The sequence below is a fragment of the Dromiciops gliroides genome, chromosome 2 (assembly GCF_019393635.1).
Source record: "Dromiciops gliroides isolate mDroGli1 chromosome 2, mDroGli1.pri, whole genome shotgun sequence".
NCBI classification, from domain to species: Eukaryota; Metazoa; Chordata; class Mammalia; order Microbiotheria; family Microbiotheriidae; genus Dromiciops; species Dromiciops gliroides.
Window position 1 is genome coordinate 342586507 of NC_057862.1, and position 16323 is coordinate 342602829.

Sequence of the window (16323 nt, forward strand, 5' to 3'; positions counted from 1 at the left end):
GATATATAGAACAAGCCAGTTACAGTGAATTTTAATTAGAAACATATCAACATTTAAAATATTTAAATAAATAAACTTTTTTTGGTAAATTTGTAGTAAATTTCCTTTTTTGTAAATGTGTATACTTTTGAAGTTATTAAAATTTAAAATTACACTAAGATTTTTAGAACTCCCTGTATATATCATGTACTCTACCTTCAAGGAATTTACAATCTTGATGAGGACCCAAGATGAATGATACGATGTGATGTATAATTTTGTGACTCTATAACTACTTGATAAAGTATGTGGCCATAAACTATACATTTTTTGAGTAGAAGGGAGAAAATTTCATAGAGGTGATGAGACTTGAACTGAACCTTGATGGATAGGAGTGTAACAAGAAAAGTATTACAGGTGGGGAAAGTGACTTTTGCAAAGGCAGGGACTTGGGAATGAGTATGGCTCACTTGTGTAGAACACTGAAGAGATAGTTGTGAAGAGAGAAGGTGTGAATTGGGGACTAATGATAAATAAAGTGGGATTAATAGAATTGGGCCTGATTTTGGAGGACCTTGAATGTCAAGCAGTGGGATTTTGATTTCATATAGTATGAAACAGAGAACCATTGAAGGTCTTTTGAGTAGGAAAATAAAATAGTCAAAGATGAATTTTAAGAAAACTAATTTGACAGTGACAGACAGAATGACTTATAGGGATCCCACATAGAATGAATGATACTGTAATAATCTAGGACGGTGGCAAAGAGAATAGTCGGTGGGATGGGGAAGAAGATGTGGATACCAATGACACTTCAAGGGAAATTTCCCAAGAGTAGCTTCTTGTATGGTAACTCTTTTAGTTCTTACTGGCTTGCCAGAAGGCCTGCCAGAGTTAGTTGACATATTTAGTTTAAAAGCTCAGGGGGTTTATTTAGACTGGAGGGCAAATTTGCTTTCAACTACCCCTGTTACTGCGGTTTTCCTTTTCCTTCTCTTCTTATCCATAGAGCAAGTGAATCTGGGCTTCTTCTATGTTCTTCACTCTCCTTTTCAGTCTGAAGCATGTGACCCAACCACCCAGGGGCCAGATCGGGAGAGGGATGTTTGTGGGTCAGTTTAATGACATTTAGGATGGACTTGTAGTGCTGGGGTTTGCTTAGCCAATGGAGGCCACCTTTGTCCCTGTGTGAGGTAAAACGGTCTTAGAGAAGGAAGCAGCAGATGTTTACCACTGCCTGCAGGCAGCTGCTTATTAGAATATAAGCCTCAGGCTGGTGAAGCTTGACCATTCCTTGGGCCCCACTGTCTGTTTCCAGAACATCTGTGACACATACTTGCTATTATAAACTGGTTGGGAATAGCTGCTATTTTCATCCCTTTTCTCTGAAGTGATCTGGAAGTCTATTCGCTTCTCCTGTACTTGGAACAGGTACACTGAGCACGTGAATCGTCATGTATGAAGATACTTTTTCTAAAATGAAGGCTAAAATAGTCATTCTCAGATTCGTTTCCTGATTCTAACATTGATTTCAATTCAATTCTTTTTAATTCAAGTCAAGCCAATTCAAGACAGTTCTACTTATCAATTCAATTACATCTAACTAGAATTAAATTTTTTCCCCATTTACCATCTTTCATTAATCAGCAGCCACTGTGTGCAAGGGGAGAGGCAGCACAGTGGGTAGTAGATAAAAAAAATCTAATGAAATGAATGGAAAACATTTACTAAATGTCCAGAACTGTGCAAGGAATTGGAAACACAAGTACAAAATCAAACCTTTTCCTGCCCTCAAGGAATTTAGATTTTAAGGGGTTAGGGCAGGGGAGGCAGCTATGATTAGGAAAGTCATAAGGAAAGAGAATGGAACAATAGGGCAGTCAACTGACAGGCCCTTTGCTGTGGCAATAATAGACAAGGATAGAGGATCAGCCTCAAAGTCAGGAAGACCTGGGTTCAAGTTTTCCCTCAGACTCAGTGACTGTGTGACCCTGGAGATAAATCATGTAACCCCTTGGTGGCCCCAGAAAATTATCGGAAATCCCGAATTGACAAATAGTTCCAAATCTGCATTGGTGGAGGGAGTCTCTTTATAGAGAGCTCCCTGTATGCATGAAATAATAGGTCTCTATGAAAACAAACAAACATTCAATTTGCTCTGCTAAGTATTGAGAATACAAAAATGAAAAAAAAATGACCTCGTCTCTGCATACTAGAAGCTTCATAGGTATCACTAAAAAAATCCCCTCCCCTCAGCATACTTTCTTCTTCTTCTTCTTCTTCTTCTTCTTCTTCTTCTTCTTCTTCTTCTTCTTCTTCTTCTTCTTTTTGGTGAGACAATTGGGATTAAGTGACTTTCCCAGGGTCACCAGCTAGTAAATGTCAAGTGTCTGAGGCCGGATTTGAACTCAGGTCCTCCCGAATCCAGGGCTGTTGCTCTATCCACTGCATCACCTAGCTGCCCCTGCATACTTACTTCTTGATCCCCAGATCACCTTGTGGCTGTGCCCCTTGGTTGGATTCTGCATTCAGAAGAGTGTGGTTTCTGTGCTCCAGGAGGCCAGCCTCTCCATTTTTCATTTTTGGGTGGGAGAGTCAAGTTGCATAGGATAAGTAGGCATGGATGAGTTGTGATCTCCATTGCAGATTTCATCACATTATCTCTCCCCGAAAAAACTGCCCCTTTTCCAGATTTCTCTCTTGATCTCAATGACCCCAGCAAGTCTTCTCAGCACTCAGGCTCACAGTCTCATTCTCATCATTGATTCCTCACTCACTGATATCCCATGTCTAATCAGTTGTTAAATATTGTCAATTTTACTTCCACATCTCTCACTTCTGTGTCCTCTTCATTCGTGTGCCTACTGTCCTAGCTCCAATCCTGATCACCTCTTTTCCGGACTATTGCAATAACCTTCTAATTGGTCTTTTTGCTTTGTCTGTCCCCTTTCCGATCTACACTCCACATCACTACTAAAGTGAGTTTTTTAAAGCTCAGACCTGACAATGCACATTACCTATTCAATAAATTCAGCTCCCTGTTGACTGTAGGAGTGAATGTTATTTCATCTTTATTTTATCCTTTTACAATTTGGTATTTTTTCATATAAGTTTAAAAATAGGGAATTATTACACAGTAGTATTTTTATATAATTTACAAATAATATTTGCATATTAGGAGTATATGCTTCATTTAAAAATATTAGTGGGTACATAATCAAAAAAGTTTGGAGGTTGCTGTACTAAGCAACACCCATTTTAATGCTAGGTATGTGCCAGGCATGGGGGAAACTGAAATGAGAATTTTGAGCTGACCACTACCAGCATTGCCCTTATAGTCTACTATAGTTGTCATAACTGAATTATCTCAGAATTACTGTGTTTCTCAAAAGTGGAGCAGGGACCTGAGAACTGTGGAAAGTTTAGACTTCTGAGGAAGTAGTCAGCCTAGAAAACTGGCCCTAGAAAAGTGTTTTTTTTTTGTCTTCCTTCCTGTTATCCCCATAGGGGTGCTGAGCAATAGTGAAATTGATAGGTGACTCACAAAGAATCCAGTTTGTGATCTCCCAGCCTCCATGGTATGTGTATCAGGGATTCCTATATCCCAAGCCCAACATGGTCTCTTCTACTTCCTGAGTTAAAAGAATTAATGTTGAGTATCTGGGTTCTACTACTCAGTCCTCTTTTCAAGCCTCAGCTTTTTAATCTATAGAATGGGAATGAAACCCTGTTCCCTCTGCTTTTATATAGTACTAATGCTGCAATGTGCATAAAGAACTATGCCTGAATGAGACATTATCGTCACTTCTTTCTTAGGTTCTTTCTTTCTTCTTTTATTTCTTTGGGGATTTCCTATTAGATATATGATGCATAACCTGTTAGCTTTTGTTGAAATAATGAGACATAAAAATGACTGTATTGTAACTGTTCATTTCCTGCCTTACAGGATCTTGGGAACAAAGACCTCAACAGGGATAAAATTTATTTGATTTGTCAAACCGTCAGAGTTGGGAGGATGGATCTCAAGGATACTAATTTAAAGAAATGTACTCAGGGATTAAGGCGGCCATTTGGGGTGGCAGGTAACTGTGTACATATATCTAGAAAGTTTAATCTGCTTAGTTCTGTTAGTAAACTGTTGTTTTTCTCTTGATGTTCATTTTATGTGGCTGAATTTAAAATATTCTTTCCTCTATTTCAGCTAGGAATGCTTTAATACCTAGATTTCTGATGACTAAATCAAAATAACTGGTGACCTAGTCCCATTTTGTGATGAATAATTGGACACAGATGTCTAAAAATTGAGGGATGAGGGTAAACTGAAGTCTGAATAGTTATCTGCTCCTCTCTGGGGCCTAAGGGGAGGAGAGATGATTCTGGCAGTATGTAATTGTGAAGAACAAATCATTAAAAATATTGTCCAAGATAAGAGATCAAAGAATGAATCTCATCACAGCTAAACTCCTGATGAAAATGGGTGTTAAGAAGATTAGCCTGGCTTGGTGGAATGTCTGGGAAAGGAGACAATTCCAAATAACAGGGTGGACTTTACATAATTTCCCAGGCTTTATTTGAGCCAACAGTGGTAAAACTATCTGATTCTCTAGGAATCTGACCTTGATTAGAAGACTGGATTGTGGAAAGAGCATTGACTGGGGGTCAGGGGACCTGACCTCCAAAGTTGGCTCTGCCGCTAACTCCCTGTGTGACCTTGGAAAATGTCATAACTCCCTTAAACCTTTGTTTACTCATCTGAAAAAAATGAGGGAACTGAATGATTGGATCATGCATAAGATGCCTTGGCAGTCTAACATTTTATGTTCCCTTCCTTAATTTACTTACCTCTGGGTAATCAGCCACTGAGGTCATATTGTTCTGCTTTCCAGAATAAGAGTTATTTGCCCTCCTAGAAAGTCAGCAGCAACTTGTTCAAAACATTTTCCCCTCCTTTTTCCTCACTTTGGCTCTTGGCTCTACTCTCTAGTCAGGTGCCTCTATTTGTTTCTATCTGCAGAACCACATGCAATATGCATAATAGTGCATCTTTGTTTTCGTCTGTTTTTGCAGAATTCCTGGTTCTCAGAAAATCACAAAGAATCAAGTGTTCTTTAGGATCTAATATTCAAAATGCCATACTGGTCTCTTGGGGCACATGCTTGGAAATTACCCTTATGGTTATCTGTCCAGCTGGATTTTGAACTATGACTTTTTATGATTCTTTCTCTTTGCATATGCTCTGATTCTGACTTACCTTCCCAATTATGATTCCCAGTTTTGTCCTGACTCTGATAAGCTTCCTCATCCTTTAAGTCTTGCTGCATTTTCACCAGTCCTAACTGCTTGTCCCATATGGTCTTCCTGTTGTTCCCTCTGTGTTGGCACAATCTTAAACAATGATTTTTCTTGCCTTTCTAGTTATGGATATTACAGACATCATCAAGGGGAAAGCAGAAAGTGATGAAGAGAAGCAGCATTTCATCCCATTTCACCCGTAAGAGATCATGAGCTTGTTATTTTTTTTCTCTTAACATAAATCAAACCACCACCTAACTCACTTTACCTCAATTGTACATGGTAGCACATTTCTGAGTTTGGCACAGCCCATTTGTCTTGGAGTCATGAGACCTATATTCTTGCCTCAGTCTGCCACAGATTATTTGTATGACTTTGAGCAAGTCATTTAGCCTCTGGTTCTCAGTTTCCTCTGATGTCAAAGGGAAGAGTTAAACAAGATTAGAGAATAGCTATGGTCCCCTCATACTCTAAAATTCTTTGATTCTTAGGATGATTGTTTAATGATAATATCAGGACCAAATATTGGGAACAGACTGTGATTCTGGTGTTGTGTGGGCATAAATTTGCAAAGGAAAACAGATCATCTTTTCTGATTGACGAATACACAGTGGAGGACCAAATTAGCATGCAACACCTTCATTTCATGAAGTGAGGAAACCAAAGCACAGGAAAGAAATGACTTATCCAAGGTCACAGAGATATTGTCAGAAGTGGGATTTGAACCCAAGTTTCTCTGACACTGGTGCTAGTGCTCTTGTCATTGTACCATGTTGCTTCTACCATGGTGCAACATTGGAGTAAGGTGCTGAGATAGTGATGGTCAGTCTGGTGACTCTATATTTTCCTCACCATTATAGACCAAGGTTGCTTTTTTTCCTAAGGAGTATCTGATGGAGGCATCACCAAGTTCCTCAGCTCCACTAACCTAGATCCCTGTGAACATGAGTATATCCAGCAGTCACTGTGTTATCTTTCCTCCTCCAGGGTAACAGCTGAAAATGATTTCCTACACAGTCTCCTGGGCAAAGTTACAGCCTCTAAGGGAGATAGTGGAGGTCAAGGTAAGTAAGTTTGTTTATTGGCTTAGAAATCTTCAGTGCTCCAGTTGAAATTAGGAATCCTGAATAATTTAGTTTGCTCTCTTGACAGATTGCAGAGAGAAGGGAAGGAGATCTCACCTGCTCTCTCCAAGGGCACAAGTGAACCACTTTCCAAATCCAGTGGATTTTTTCCCATCAGTCTTTGTTCTTCTTGACCTCTCTGAACCCTTTGCAACTTTTAACCACACCCTCTTCCTGGATTTTCTCTCCTTCCTCAGCATCAAAGAAACCACCCTTCTGGTTCTCTTTCTCCTTCTCTAATTGTCCCTTTGCCTTCTTTGCTGATTCATCATCTTCTTTCTGATTTCTTAAAGTGGGGGTTCCCAAAGGTTTTGCCCTGTACCTTTTTTTTTACTCTTCCTGGCAGTCTTTCTCCCATGACTTCAAATCCCTCTTCTATTATCTCACTCCCTGACATCTCTTCTAAGGTTCAGACCTATAACTTTATTTGCTTTTAGAAACACTCTCCCTGAATATCTGATAAGAACCTTGGATTTAATATTTCTAAAGCCAAGATTATCTTTTCTCTTCAACTAGTTTCTCTTCCTAAAAGTGTTTTTGTCATTGATACCACTATACTCACAGGCTCCTATATTGGAAACTTGGATATTATCTTTAACTCTCCTCTCTCCCTAGCCTCTCATAACTTATTAGTTACCGGATCCTGCCAATTCTGCCTCTGCAACATTTCTCACATATCTCTCCTCTGTTCCTACACCCCAAGGACAGACCCTGAATTACTGTATCACTTGCCTGGACTATTATAACCACTTTCCTACACGTCTCTCTATCTCCCCTTTCTTCCCTCTTTATGTCATCCTTCATTTCTACAAACATCATTTTTCTCCTGCAAAGTTGTATCTGGCCTTGTCACTCCTCTTTTAAAAAAAAAATTTTTGCCTTAGGAATGAAATTCAAACTTTTTTGCCCAAATATTCAACAACTTCCACCTTCTAGTCTCAGCCTTTCCCCAACATTATATGATTATACTCTAGGTCTTATATTCCATGTTCCATGCAAATTGAAATATTGTGTCTCCCCATCACACCATATATTTTCTTATCTCTGGGCCTTTGCCAATGCTATTCCATATACCAGGAATGTCCTTCCTTTACCTAGTCATCTTCTGAATTTCTATCCAGGTCAAATGATACCTATTCCCTAGAGCTTTCCCAATTAGTAGCAAACTTTTACCTTTTTAACTCTTCATCTAGTGATTTGTTTTGCTCTTCTCTTAGGTACAGATTCCATGTATTATTTTTTTATTCTTTGTACAGTTTTCTGGGTATGTGCCATATCTTTTACTATGTCTTATCTAAACTTTGTATCTTACTCAGTGCCCAGTACAATGCTCTTATTAAGCATACAGTAATTACATAATAAGTATCTTTTCAGTGGGATGGAATTGACATTAGGTAGAAGGTAAAGAATTTTTTTCTGTTGGTAATGTGAACAATGTTTGTTCCTGACGACCAGTTCCAGTGAGAGAGACTGAAGGGAAAGTGGAGAATTGGTTCAATTCAGAAAATAAAATAACTTATGTTAAATACAAAAGATCTTCACAAAGGATATTGTCCTTTAGGCCTCTGGGTGACAATGAAAATGCTGGTCGGAGACATCATTCAGATCCGGAAGGACTATCCCCACCTGGTAGACAGGACGACAGTGGTGGCCAGGAAGCTTGGTTTTCCTGAAATCATCATGCCCGGTAGGAGCTGACCTGGTCTGTGACTTTCCCTGTCTGGCAGAGTTTCACTTCTTTCTTCTATGAGAACTAGAGAAATAGGAGATTCAAACTGCTGAATAGGGAGTCTCGGATTCTTTACATTTTTATTTGTTGTTGTCGTTGTTAGAAGTTGCTTTTGCTTTCAGTACTGTTGTTAACGTTAGTTTAAATTTAATGAATCAGGGGGCATTTTTCCTATTAGTTTAAGGCTTCCCTTGTAGATTGAAAGTGCTTAAGTATCAAATAGATCATACAGAGACAAATGAAAGTAGATTTTCTGAAGAGATTCTTTGGCACATCTTATCAATTTTTAGTTATTTGTACTGATGGATGGAGCGTGGTTAGTTCAAAGTGATGGGTCATCCTAAACATTTATCATTTATTTTATAATGCCCTCCCACCTACATTTGAACAAGAATATGGTTTTTCTTTTGTTAATTCAACTCAAATAATAGGAAACACAACTCTGTTACTGTCTAGCGTCCATAGTTTAAGCTCCTTTCCTGACCATCATTCCATGCTGAGAATGACTAGTGTGATCGCAAAGTGCAAGCTTCCAGCCTAAAATGAGCGGCCCTTTCTCATATCTCCCCTAGACCAAGGGAGGTACTTAACTCCTCATATTTCAAATGATTAAATAGCAGAAGTAATAAAGTATCAAGGAAACACTCAGAGTCAGCTCTGTGAATAAATGCAAAAGCAATATTTGGGTCAGATAGTTGGGAGTTGATTTGGTCAGATCATTGAGAGTTGACTGTGGGAAATACATAACGCAAAAGTCTACCCATGTACTAAAACCCTGTGAAATAAGTCCTCATCCTACATAGGCTTAAAAGATCATAGAGTTAGATTGGGAAGGATCCTCAGAGTCAATCCAGTCTGGTCAATCTTCAGATTAGGAAACTGAGACCCAAGGAAATTTAGTGACTTTGGAATCCCGGGTCTTGGTTTGGTTATACTGCAAATCAATTTATGTCTCTGCTATACACAGATACATAAAAGGTATCTCACTATAAACAGAGTATGATGTGGGTGTTATCCTTGTTCCCAAATATCTGTTATAATTGGATTTTCCTGTACTTGATGCATTTTTGTTTACCATGAGAAAATTTATTTTCCTCTAGTATTCCCTAAGAATCATTCTCTGGGTTCTGAGTCAGCATCTGCTTACCCTGGCATTCTGGATAAATGATAATTCACTTTGATCTTCTGTTTCCCTATCCAACACTGTGGGTTGCCCCATGGGATGCCCAGTTCTCATTGCTTAGCTAGTCAAAGGACCGAGGACCTATTCTATTCTGCTCCCACTCAGTGAAAAGCCTGATGATTTATGTTTGGCTGGAGCTCCTAAGCTGATATTAGATTTCTCGTCTTCTCTTTGCTTTCCCAGAAGGTGTCACTATAGGATGGAAATTAAGTTGTTTAACTTAGGAAGAAAAAGAAAAAAAAAACCTGGATAATTTGTATACCTAACATTTCAAGACTGAGTTTCCATTATGGCTTCTTCTTCCACGAACTCTCCTTCCCTCCTATGCCAACCCCAATCCCAACTTCTCTTTAGGATAAGTGTGTGCTTCCCTAGCTCTTCTGATTGTTCCTGACACTAAAATGAGGAAGCAAGATAGATGTTCTCATCTTGTCTCTTAGCTCATCCTCTTCTGCACCAGCTGAAGTGAGTTGACTGTTCCCTTCCTGCTGTCTTTGACTCTGGTGTCTAACTCTTGTCTTTCTGCCTCAGGGGATGTCAGGAACGACATCTACATTACCCTGCTACAAGGAGACTTTGACAAGTACAACAAGACGACGCAGAGGAACGTGGAAGTGATCATGTGTGTCTGTGCGGAGGATGGCAAAGTGCTGCCCGTAAGGGATTCCTCTGTTTCCTTCAGTGATATAGGCAACTTCTGGGGGCCTCTCCTAGCAGAAAGCCTTTTCTCAAAATTCTGCTCTCTTATATTGGCTTTTTTTGTGTTAGTATTGAACTATATGATCTGTATTCTTCATTACTCCAGGTCTGACTCTATTTTCCTGAGAAGTTATATATGAAACATGCTAGAGTAGGAACAAGAGACTGAGACTCGAAGTCATGAAGTCCTGGGTTCCAATTATGCCTCAGACTCTTTAATGCTGTGTGACTCTAGGCAAGTCATTTAACCTCTCTGGGTCTTGGGTTCCTCATCTGCAAAATGGGGATAACAGCTCCTACTTCATAGTGTTATCATGAGGATCAAATGAGATAAAACCTTTTGGAAACCTTAAAGTTTTACATCAACAATTCCCTAATTTTTGGGTCTCAAGAAGACTTTACATACTTAAAAATTATTGAGGACCTCAAAGATCTTTTATGTGGTGATATCTATTCAAGATTACTATGTTAAAATTTAAAATGGATATATAAAATATTTATTTATTCATTTACAAATAATAATAAATCTATTACCTAGGAATATTAATTAAAATAATTATATCTTCCAAAACAAAACAATTATGGAGAAAGTGCCATTTTAACATATTTTTGCAAATTTCTTAAATCTCTGACTTAAAAACAGAATGCAACTGGATTCTCATATCTTCTGCATTCAGTCTGTTAGAGTAAGTTGTTTTGAAATTATACGAAGACAATGTAGCTTCAAGTAGATATATAGTTAGGAAAGGGAGGAGTATTTTAATAGGAAAATGATGTCTTAATCTTTTTATGAAAATAGTTTTGACCTTGAAGACCTCTTAGGGTCTTTGGGGACCTGTGGAGCTCTGTGGATTACACTTTGATACCATTTGATAAATGTGAGTTCTTTCAAGAACACATGGGTAGATAGATATCTGTTATCTGTGATTTCATTGGTAGAGGGAAACTTCTGGTGAGAACATGACCTGGAACTAATGTAAGATCAACAACTAAATGTTCTGCATCTTTTAGTCTTACAGGGTTGCCTTAGGCGTGAGGTATAAAGTGACTTACCAAGTGTCTTATCACCCAGCAATGTGTGAGATACAGTATTTGAACCCAGGACTTCTTGAGTCTGATATTGGCCCTCTTTCCCACTACATCATGCTGCCTTAGGCACACACGTATATGATTCTTCTTTTTTCCATATGCCTTTCACTTTGGTCTTGATTTACAAGTTAGTCCTCTCTAGTTAAAGAAGAAAGTTGTCATTGTCCTTAAAACCTATATTAGTTTACTCAGTCAGTGTCTGTGAGAAGAGACACACAGAGAGGGAGAAATTAGAAGTCTAGAAAGAATGTGGTAACTTGGGATGTCCCCAAAACAGACGTTCCGATCCCTTTATGTAACCTGTCAGTGCTCAAGCAGAAAATCTGGTGAAAAGTCAATTCCTAATTTGGTCTCCAGGGGGCTAGCTTAGTACACTTAAGAATGCAGAGCACATAGCTCTAAATATTTATACAGCATATGTCCTATACAATTTTCATCATGTGTGTTTACATTTATTTGCTTATTTCTTCTTTAAGCTTTTCAGCATCTGTGTCCAGTGTGTAGGAGGGTTTTGCTTCTCCTATTTCTCCTTCTGTGTTTCTGAGTTGAAAATAAATTCAGCCATAAGCAAACGTTTAAGCCTAGGTGAATATTCACCCATTGATGTGGCAAATGACCAAATATAAAAGCTAGAAGTGGTGGGGGGTGGTGGTGGTGGAAAGTGCAGATCAGAAAGGGATCATGAGAAAAAAAAAGAAGTGGTCTGGTGAGATAGTCTCAACTTTCCTCCTTCCCAGCTGTGTGATCTAGGGGTAGGGGGGGATTCCATTAACTCCTCTGCTTTGTTCACAATCTTTAAAAAGGGACCGAAACCATTTCACCCAAGTTTCTAGGAAGCTGCAAAGATTTGTTTTATTAAATCCATCCCTCAATCTCATATAGACTGCAGATATCAGGAGACAGAAATTGAAGTATCTGGGTCCTCCCTATTCTGTAGAATATCCAAGACCTTCCTAACAAAACGCAAATTAAGTGAGAAAGTAGCACTTTGCCCATAGTCATATAAAGGAGGAGGAGAATTTTTTTTTTTAATCTTAAAGGAGAATTGCCTTTCAGGAAGTCCTCAATCTTTTTCTTTGAAGATATTTTTATTCAGCTCCCCATTAAAGAACTCTTGAACCTGCTTCATTTGAGAATATTGATATGGGTGCTTCTGATGTTTCTCAAGGACATATTATAACGAAAAGTTAGAAAACCAGAATGTGAGCTTTTTACATAGTCTCTGGCTCTAATGAACTATTTTTACTTAGAATTTCATAGATTTTCCCTGAATAGGCAGACTTCCTCCAGATGAAGATATGAGTTATTTTTCAAATTATTGAATCTGAATAGTACCTATTATAATGATGTGAGGAATTATTATAATTTCTAGTTTTATATTTTAGGGAAGTTATGGGGGAATTTAGCTAACTACTGAAAATCACTATGGAAGTCTCTGTAAGGTCTTTTCCCTTTTACAGAAATAAATATTATTGCCTAATAAAGTGCCAGGCAGCACATTCAGATACCTCCTGTGAGAAAAGAACAGAGTTCTTTGAGAAAAGCCCCCTTTAAACATATAGATTTCTAGTAATATGGCCAAGTCTGTCATGATCTAGATGTATTCTGCCCTTGGGAAAGGCTGGGGCAAAAAGCTGTAATTATTCTCCCTTTGGTTAGCAATGCCCTTGTCCTGCTTTTAATTCCTTTTGCTTTAGCTGAGGCTTCTTGGAATGGGGGGGCAGAGAAAGGAGGGTTTGAATTAGGACTGATTGTCACCCTGCTGGCAGCCTACAAGGCAGGAAGGAATGTAAAGTGGAGCCCTCCTGTAGAGTGGGTAAATGCTAAGGGATAATAATAGGAGCTGACATTTATAGAGGGCTGTAAGGTCTGCCCTGCACTTTACATACCACTTCTCACCTGATTCTCACAACAACTCTGTGAGATAGATATTAGAGCTATCATTATCCCCATTCTACAGATGAGGAGATGGAGGCCCAGGGAGGCTAAATGACTCGTCAGTGGTCACACTGTTGGTGATTGTCAGAGGTCTTGACTCCAAGTCCAGTATTCTTTTTATTATGCCATGTTGCATTCCTCTAGGAATACCTAGAGCATCAAATTCATCTTGGATACCTCCATCAAAGAGTTCTCAAGTGGAGATATTATGATCTCTAGGGTCTAAGGACTATTCTTTAGACAAATGTCATATTTGTTGCTGGCAGCAACCCTGTGACATGAATAGGCTTGTTGTTAACCCCATTTTAGAGATGGGGTTATGTATATGCCTCTCCCGGGCTATCACTGCCCTAAATGTGTTGTCTCCCTCTATTTGAATATAAGCTCTTTGAGGGCATGATCTATCTTTTGTGTTTGTATCCTCAGTGCTTAGAACAATGCTGGGAAGATGCTGAGGGCTTATAAATGTATTTTCATTTATTTAAATAACTTGCCTAAAACTGCTGAATAAGCTCTGTACTGGGAATTAGGCATCCTATTTCCTTAATTAATTAGTAGTCGACAAGCATTTTAAAATCCCTACTATGTGTCAGATGCTCTGGAGACCAAGAGAAAACAATTCCTTACCTAAAGAAGACCATATACATATGCACACATACACATACACATACATATACATATGTTTTGTTGTTGTTAAATCATTTCAGTCATTTGCGATTCTTCATAACCTCATTTAGCATTTTCTTGGCAAAGATACTGGAATGGTTTACCATATCCTTCTCCAGCTCATTTTATAGATGGGGAAACTGAGGCAAATGGGGTTAGGTGACTTGTCCAGAGTCACACAGCTAGGAAGTGTCCAAGGCCAGATTTGAACTCAGGTCATCCTGACTTCAGGCCCAGTACTCTCTCTACTGTACTACCTAACTGCCTATATATACCCACCCACACATAATATATGTATTTTACACATACATACCTTATATAAACATATATGTGTATACATACACATATAAAATATTTTATATACAAGTCTGTTTATACATGCACATATATACATGTGTCTGTACAAGGCAATACATGTGCATGCATATCTCTATACATGCACACATGTGTGCACTTTTGTGCATGCATATATGCATGTGTACATAGATCTTTCCCCTTGTTCTTTGTCTATGGAAATATTTACATTTATTGCTGTTATAATGTTCAAAATGTCAATTAAAAAGATATTAGAGGGGGGCGGCTAGATAGCACAGTGGATAGAGCACTGGCCCTGGATTCAGGAGTACCTGAGTTCAAATCTGGCTTCAGACACTTGACACTTACTAGCTGTGTGACCTTGGGCAAGTCACTTAACCCCCATTGCCCTGCCAAAAAAAAAAAGATATTAGAATGAATATTTGGATATTTTTATATATAATGTATATACATGCATATAACTACAAATACATGTATGCATATATACATTCTGTTATATATATACACATACATATATAAACACTTTTATAAATCTAAATTATATATGTGTGTATATATGTATATATATATATATGTGTGTGTATGTATGTATGTATGTATGTATGTATACACTTTGTTTCTGTCTTTCACCTTCTTGGACTATATCTCCCAGAGTGGGATCACTGGGTCAAAAGATATTAACTCATATAATTCCAAATCATTACCCAAAACAGCTGGTCCAATTCATAGCTCCATGAATAAAATTCTGATGACACAGAAATGTAACATATGATTATAAATAAAGATAATGACTTTAACAACTATAATATTCATTCATTCAACAAATATGTTAAACCATTTATTATGTGTGATTCACTGCCATAACATTGAGGGAGATTAAGATAAACAAGACTTGCTCCTTGTCCTTAGGTGGTTTCCAATCTTTTATTTTGGGCTGGACCCAATAGGGAGGGAACTCTGGGTAAAAAAACTCCTTCTGCCAATGCAGATAAGCTAGTGAATTTGCCCTGAATTTGTAATCTTTGAGACTTGACCTGGGAGCACTGAGAGTTCAGTTGACTTGCCCAGGACTAAAGAGGCTACAACCACCATTTGAAAGTAAGCTCCTTGAAGGAAGGTCCATTTTTGCCATTCTTTGTGTATCCACGGTGCCTGACTGCAGCGAATGCTTAATAAATGTTCATTGATTTATAGTGAAAGCAATACAATGCTTGCATAGATAAAGTACCAGGATGTTCCCTCTTAAGAAGGAAGGCCCAGGTACACTTGGCCAAGGTCTCTGGCTTATTTTTCCTTATCAGATAATTGAGAAACTTTGATAGCTGCTGATATTCTTCCAAGGGAAGTCACCAGCATCCCTTTCAAGAGCATGGGCTCATAAGACTAAAACATGAACAGTTTGTCTTATTTATAATGTACTAGAAATAAGATGCATCTGAACCCATAAAACATAATTATACACTCTCTCCACCATCAGTGAATAACCTTCAAGAAAATGATTTCATCTTTGTGACTTAGAAGAGGCTCTAGATATGGTTTCAGTAGAAGTAGGTTGGAGTTCCTCTGAACTGGCCCTCATTGAAGAAACTTATGTTTTACTGGGAGAGACAATGTACATGTCTATAAGCAAGGGATATACAAAGCAGATACAAGATAACCTTAAAGAGGAAGGCCTTAGTAGCTGATAGTACTTCATACAGAAGTGGTACTGGAGATAGCCAATTCAAAGATTTAGGAGATGGAATGATGTGTGTCAGAAATAGCACAAAGGTAGAGCATGTGCCAGGGAGAGTGCATCGCAAAGTTGGAAAGGTAGATGGCGTCAGGCTGTGAAGAATGCTTAATGCCAAACAGAAATTTATGTCTGTTCTTAGGGATGATGGGGAGCCACTGGAGTTTGAGGTGTGGCATCTGCCTTTTTAAAAGTGCCCCTAGAGGGGCAACTAGGTGGCACAGTGGATAGAGCATCGTCCCTCCAGGGCCTCCAGTCAGGAGTACCTGAGTTCAAATCCGCTCAGACACTTAACACTTACTAGCTGTGTGACCCTGGGGAAGTCACTTAACCCCAATTTGCCTCACTAAAAAAAAAGTACCCCCAGAAATCCCCACCTATTGTGGCACAGCTGTCCTTTATAGTCGTTTAGTCTGCATACTACTCTGCTTTTCTTTATTCTCTTTGGCATCTAAAGGAAAGGAAAATGCAGGAGTGAGAGAAGTGAATACACACCTAGTCTCACTGTGCAGCAGGAGGCTGCTGGAAGTGTTATGTACTATTTATGGGGAATTTGGAAGCTATTCTGACAACCCGA

General features: G+C 38.6%; 1 protein-coding gene across 1 annotated transcript in view; it reads left to right on the plus strand.

Annotated features, from left to right (window-relative positions):
* DOCK2 (dedicator of cytokinesis 2) overlaps nucleotides 1-16323 on the plus strand; it is a 500741-nt gene that overhangs the window by 60546 nt on the left and 423872 nt on the right. Inside the window, exons 10-14 of the mRNA XM_043986513.1 lie at nucleotides 3926-4061; nucleotides 5395-5470; nucleotides 6259-6335; nucleotides 7957-8082; nucleotides 9839-9963. Of these exons, the coding sequence (XP_043842448.1) occupies nucleotides 3926-4061; nucleotides 5395-5470; nucleotides 6259-6335; nucleotides 7957-8082; nucleotides 9839-9963 (540 nt within the window). The remainder of the gene's footprint in view (nucleotides 1-3925; nucleotides 4062-5394; nucleotides 5471-6258; nucleotides 6336-7956; nucleotides 8083-9838; nucleotides 9964-16323) is intronic.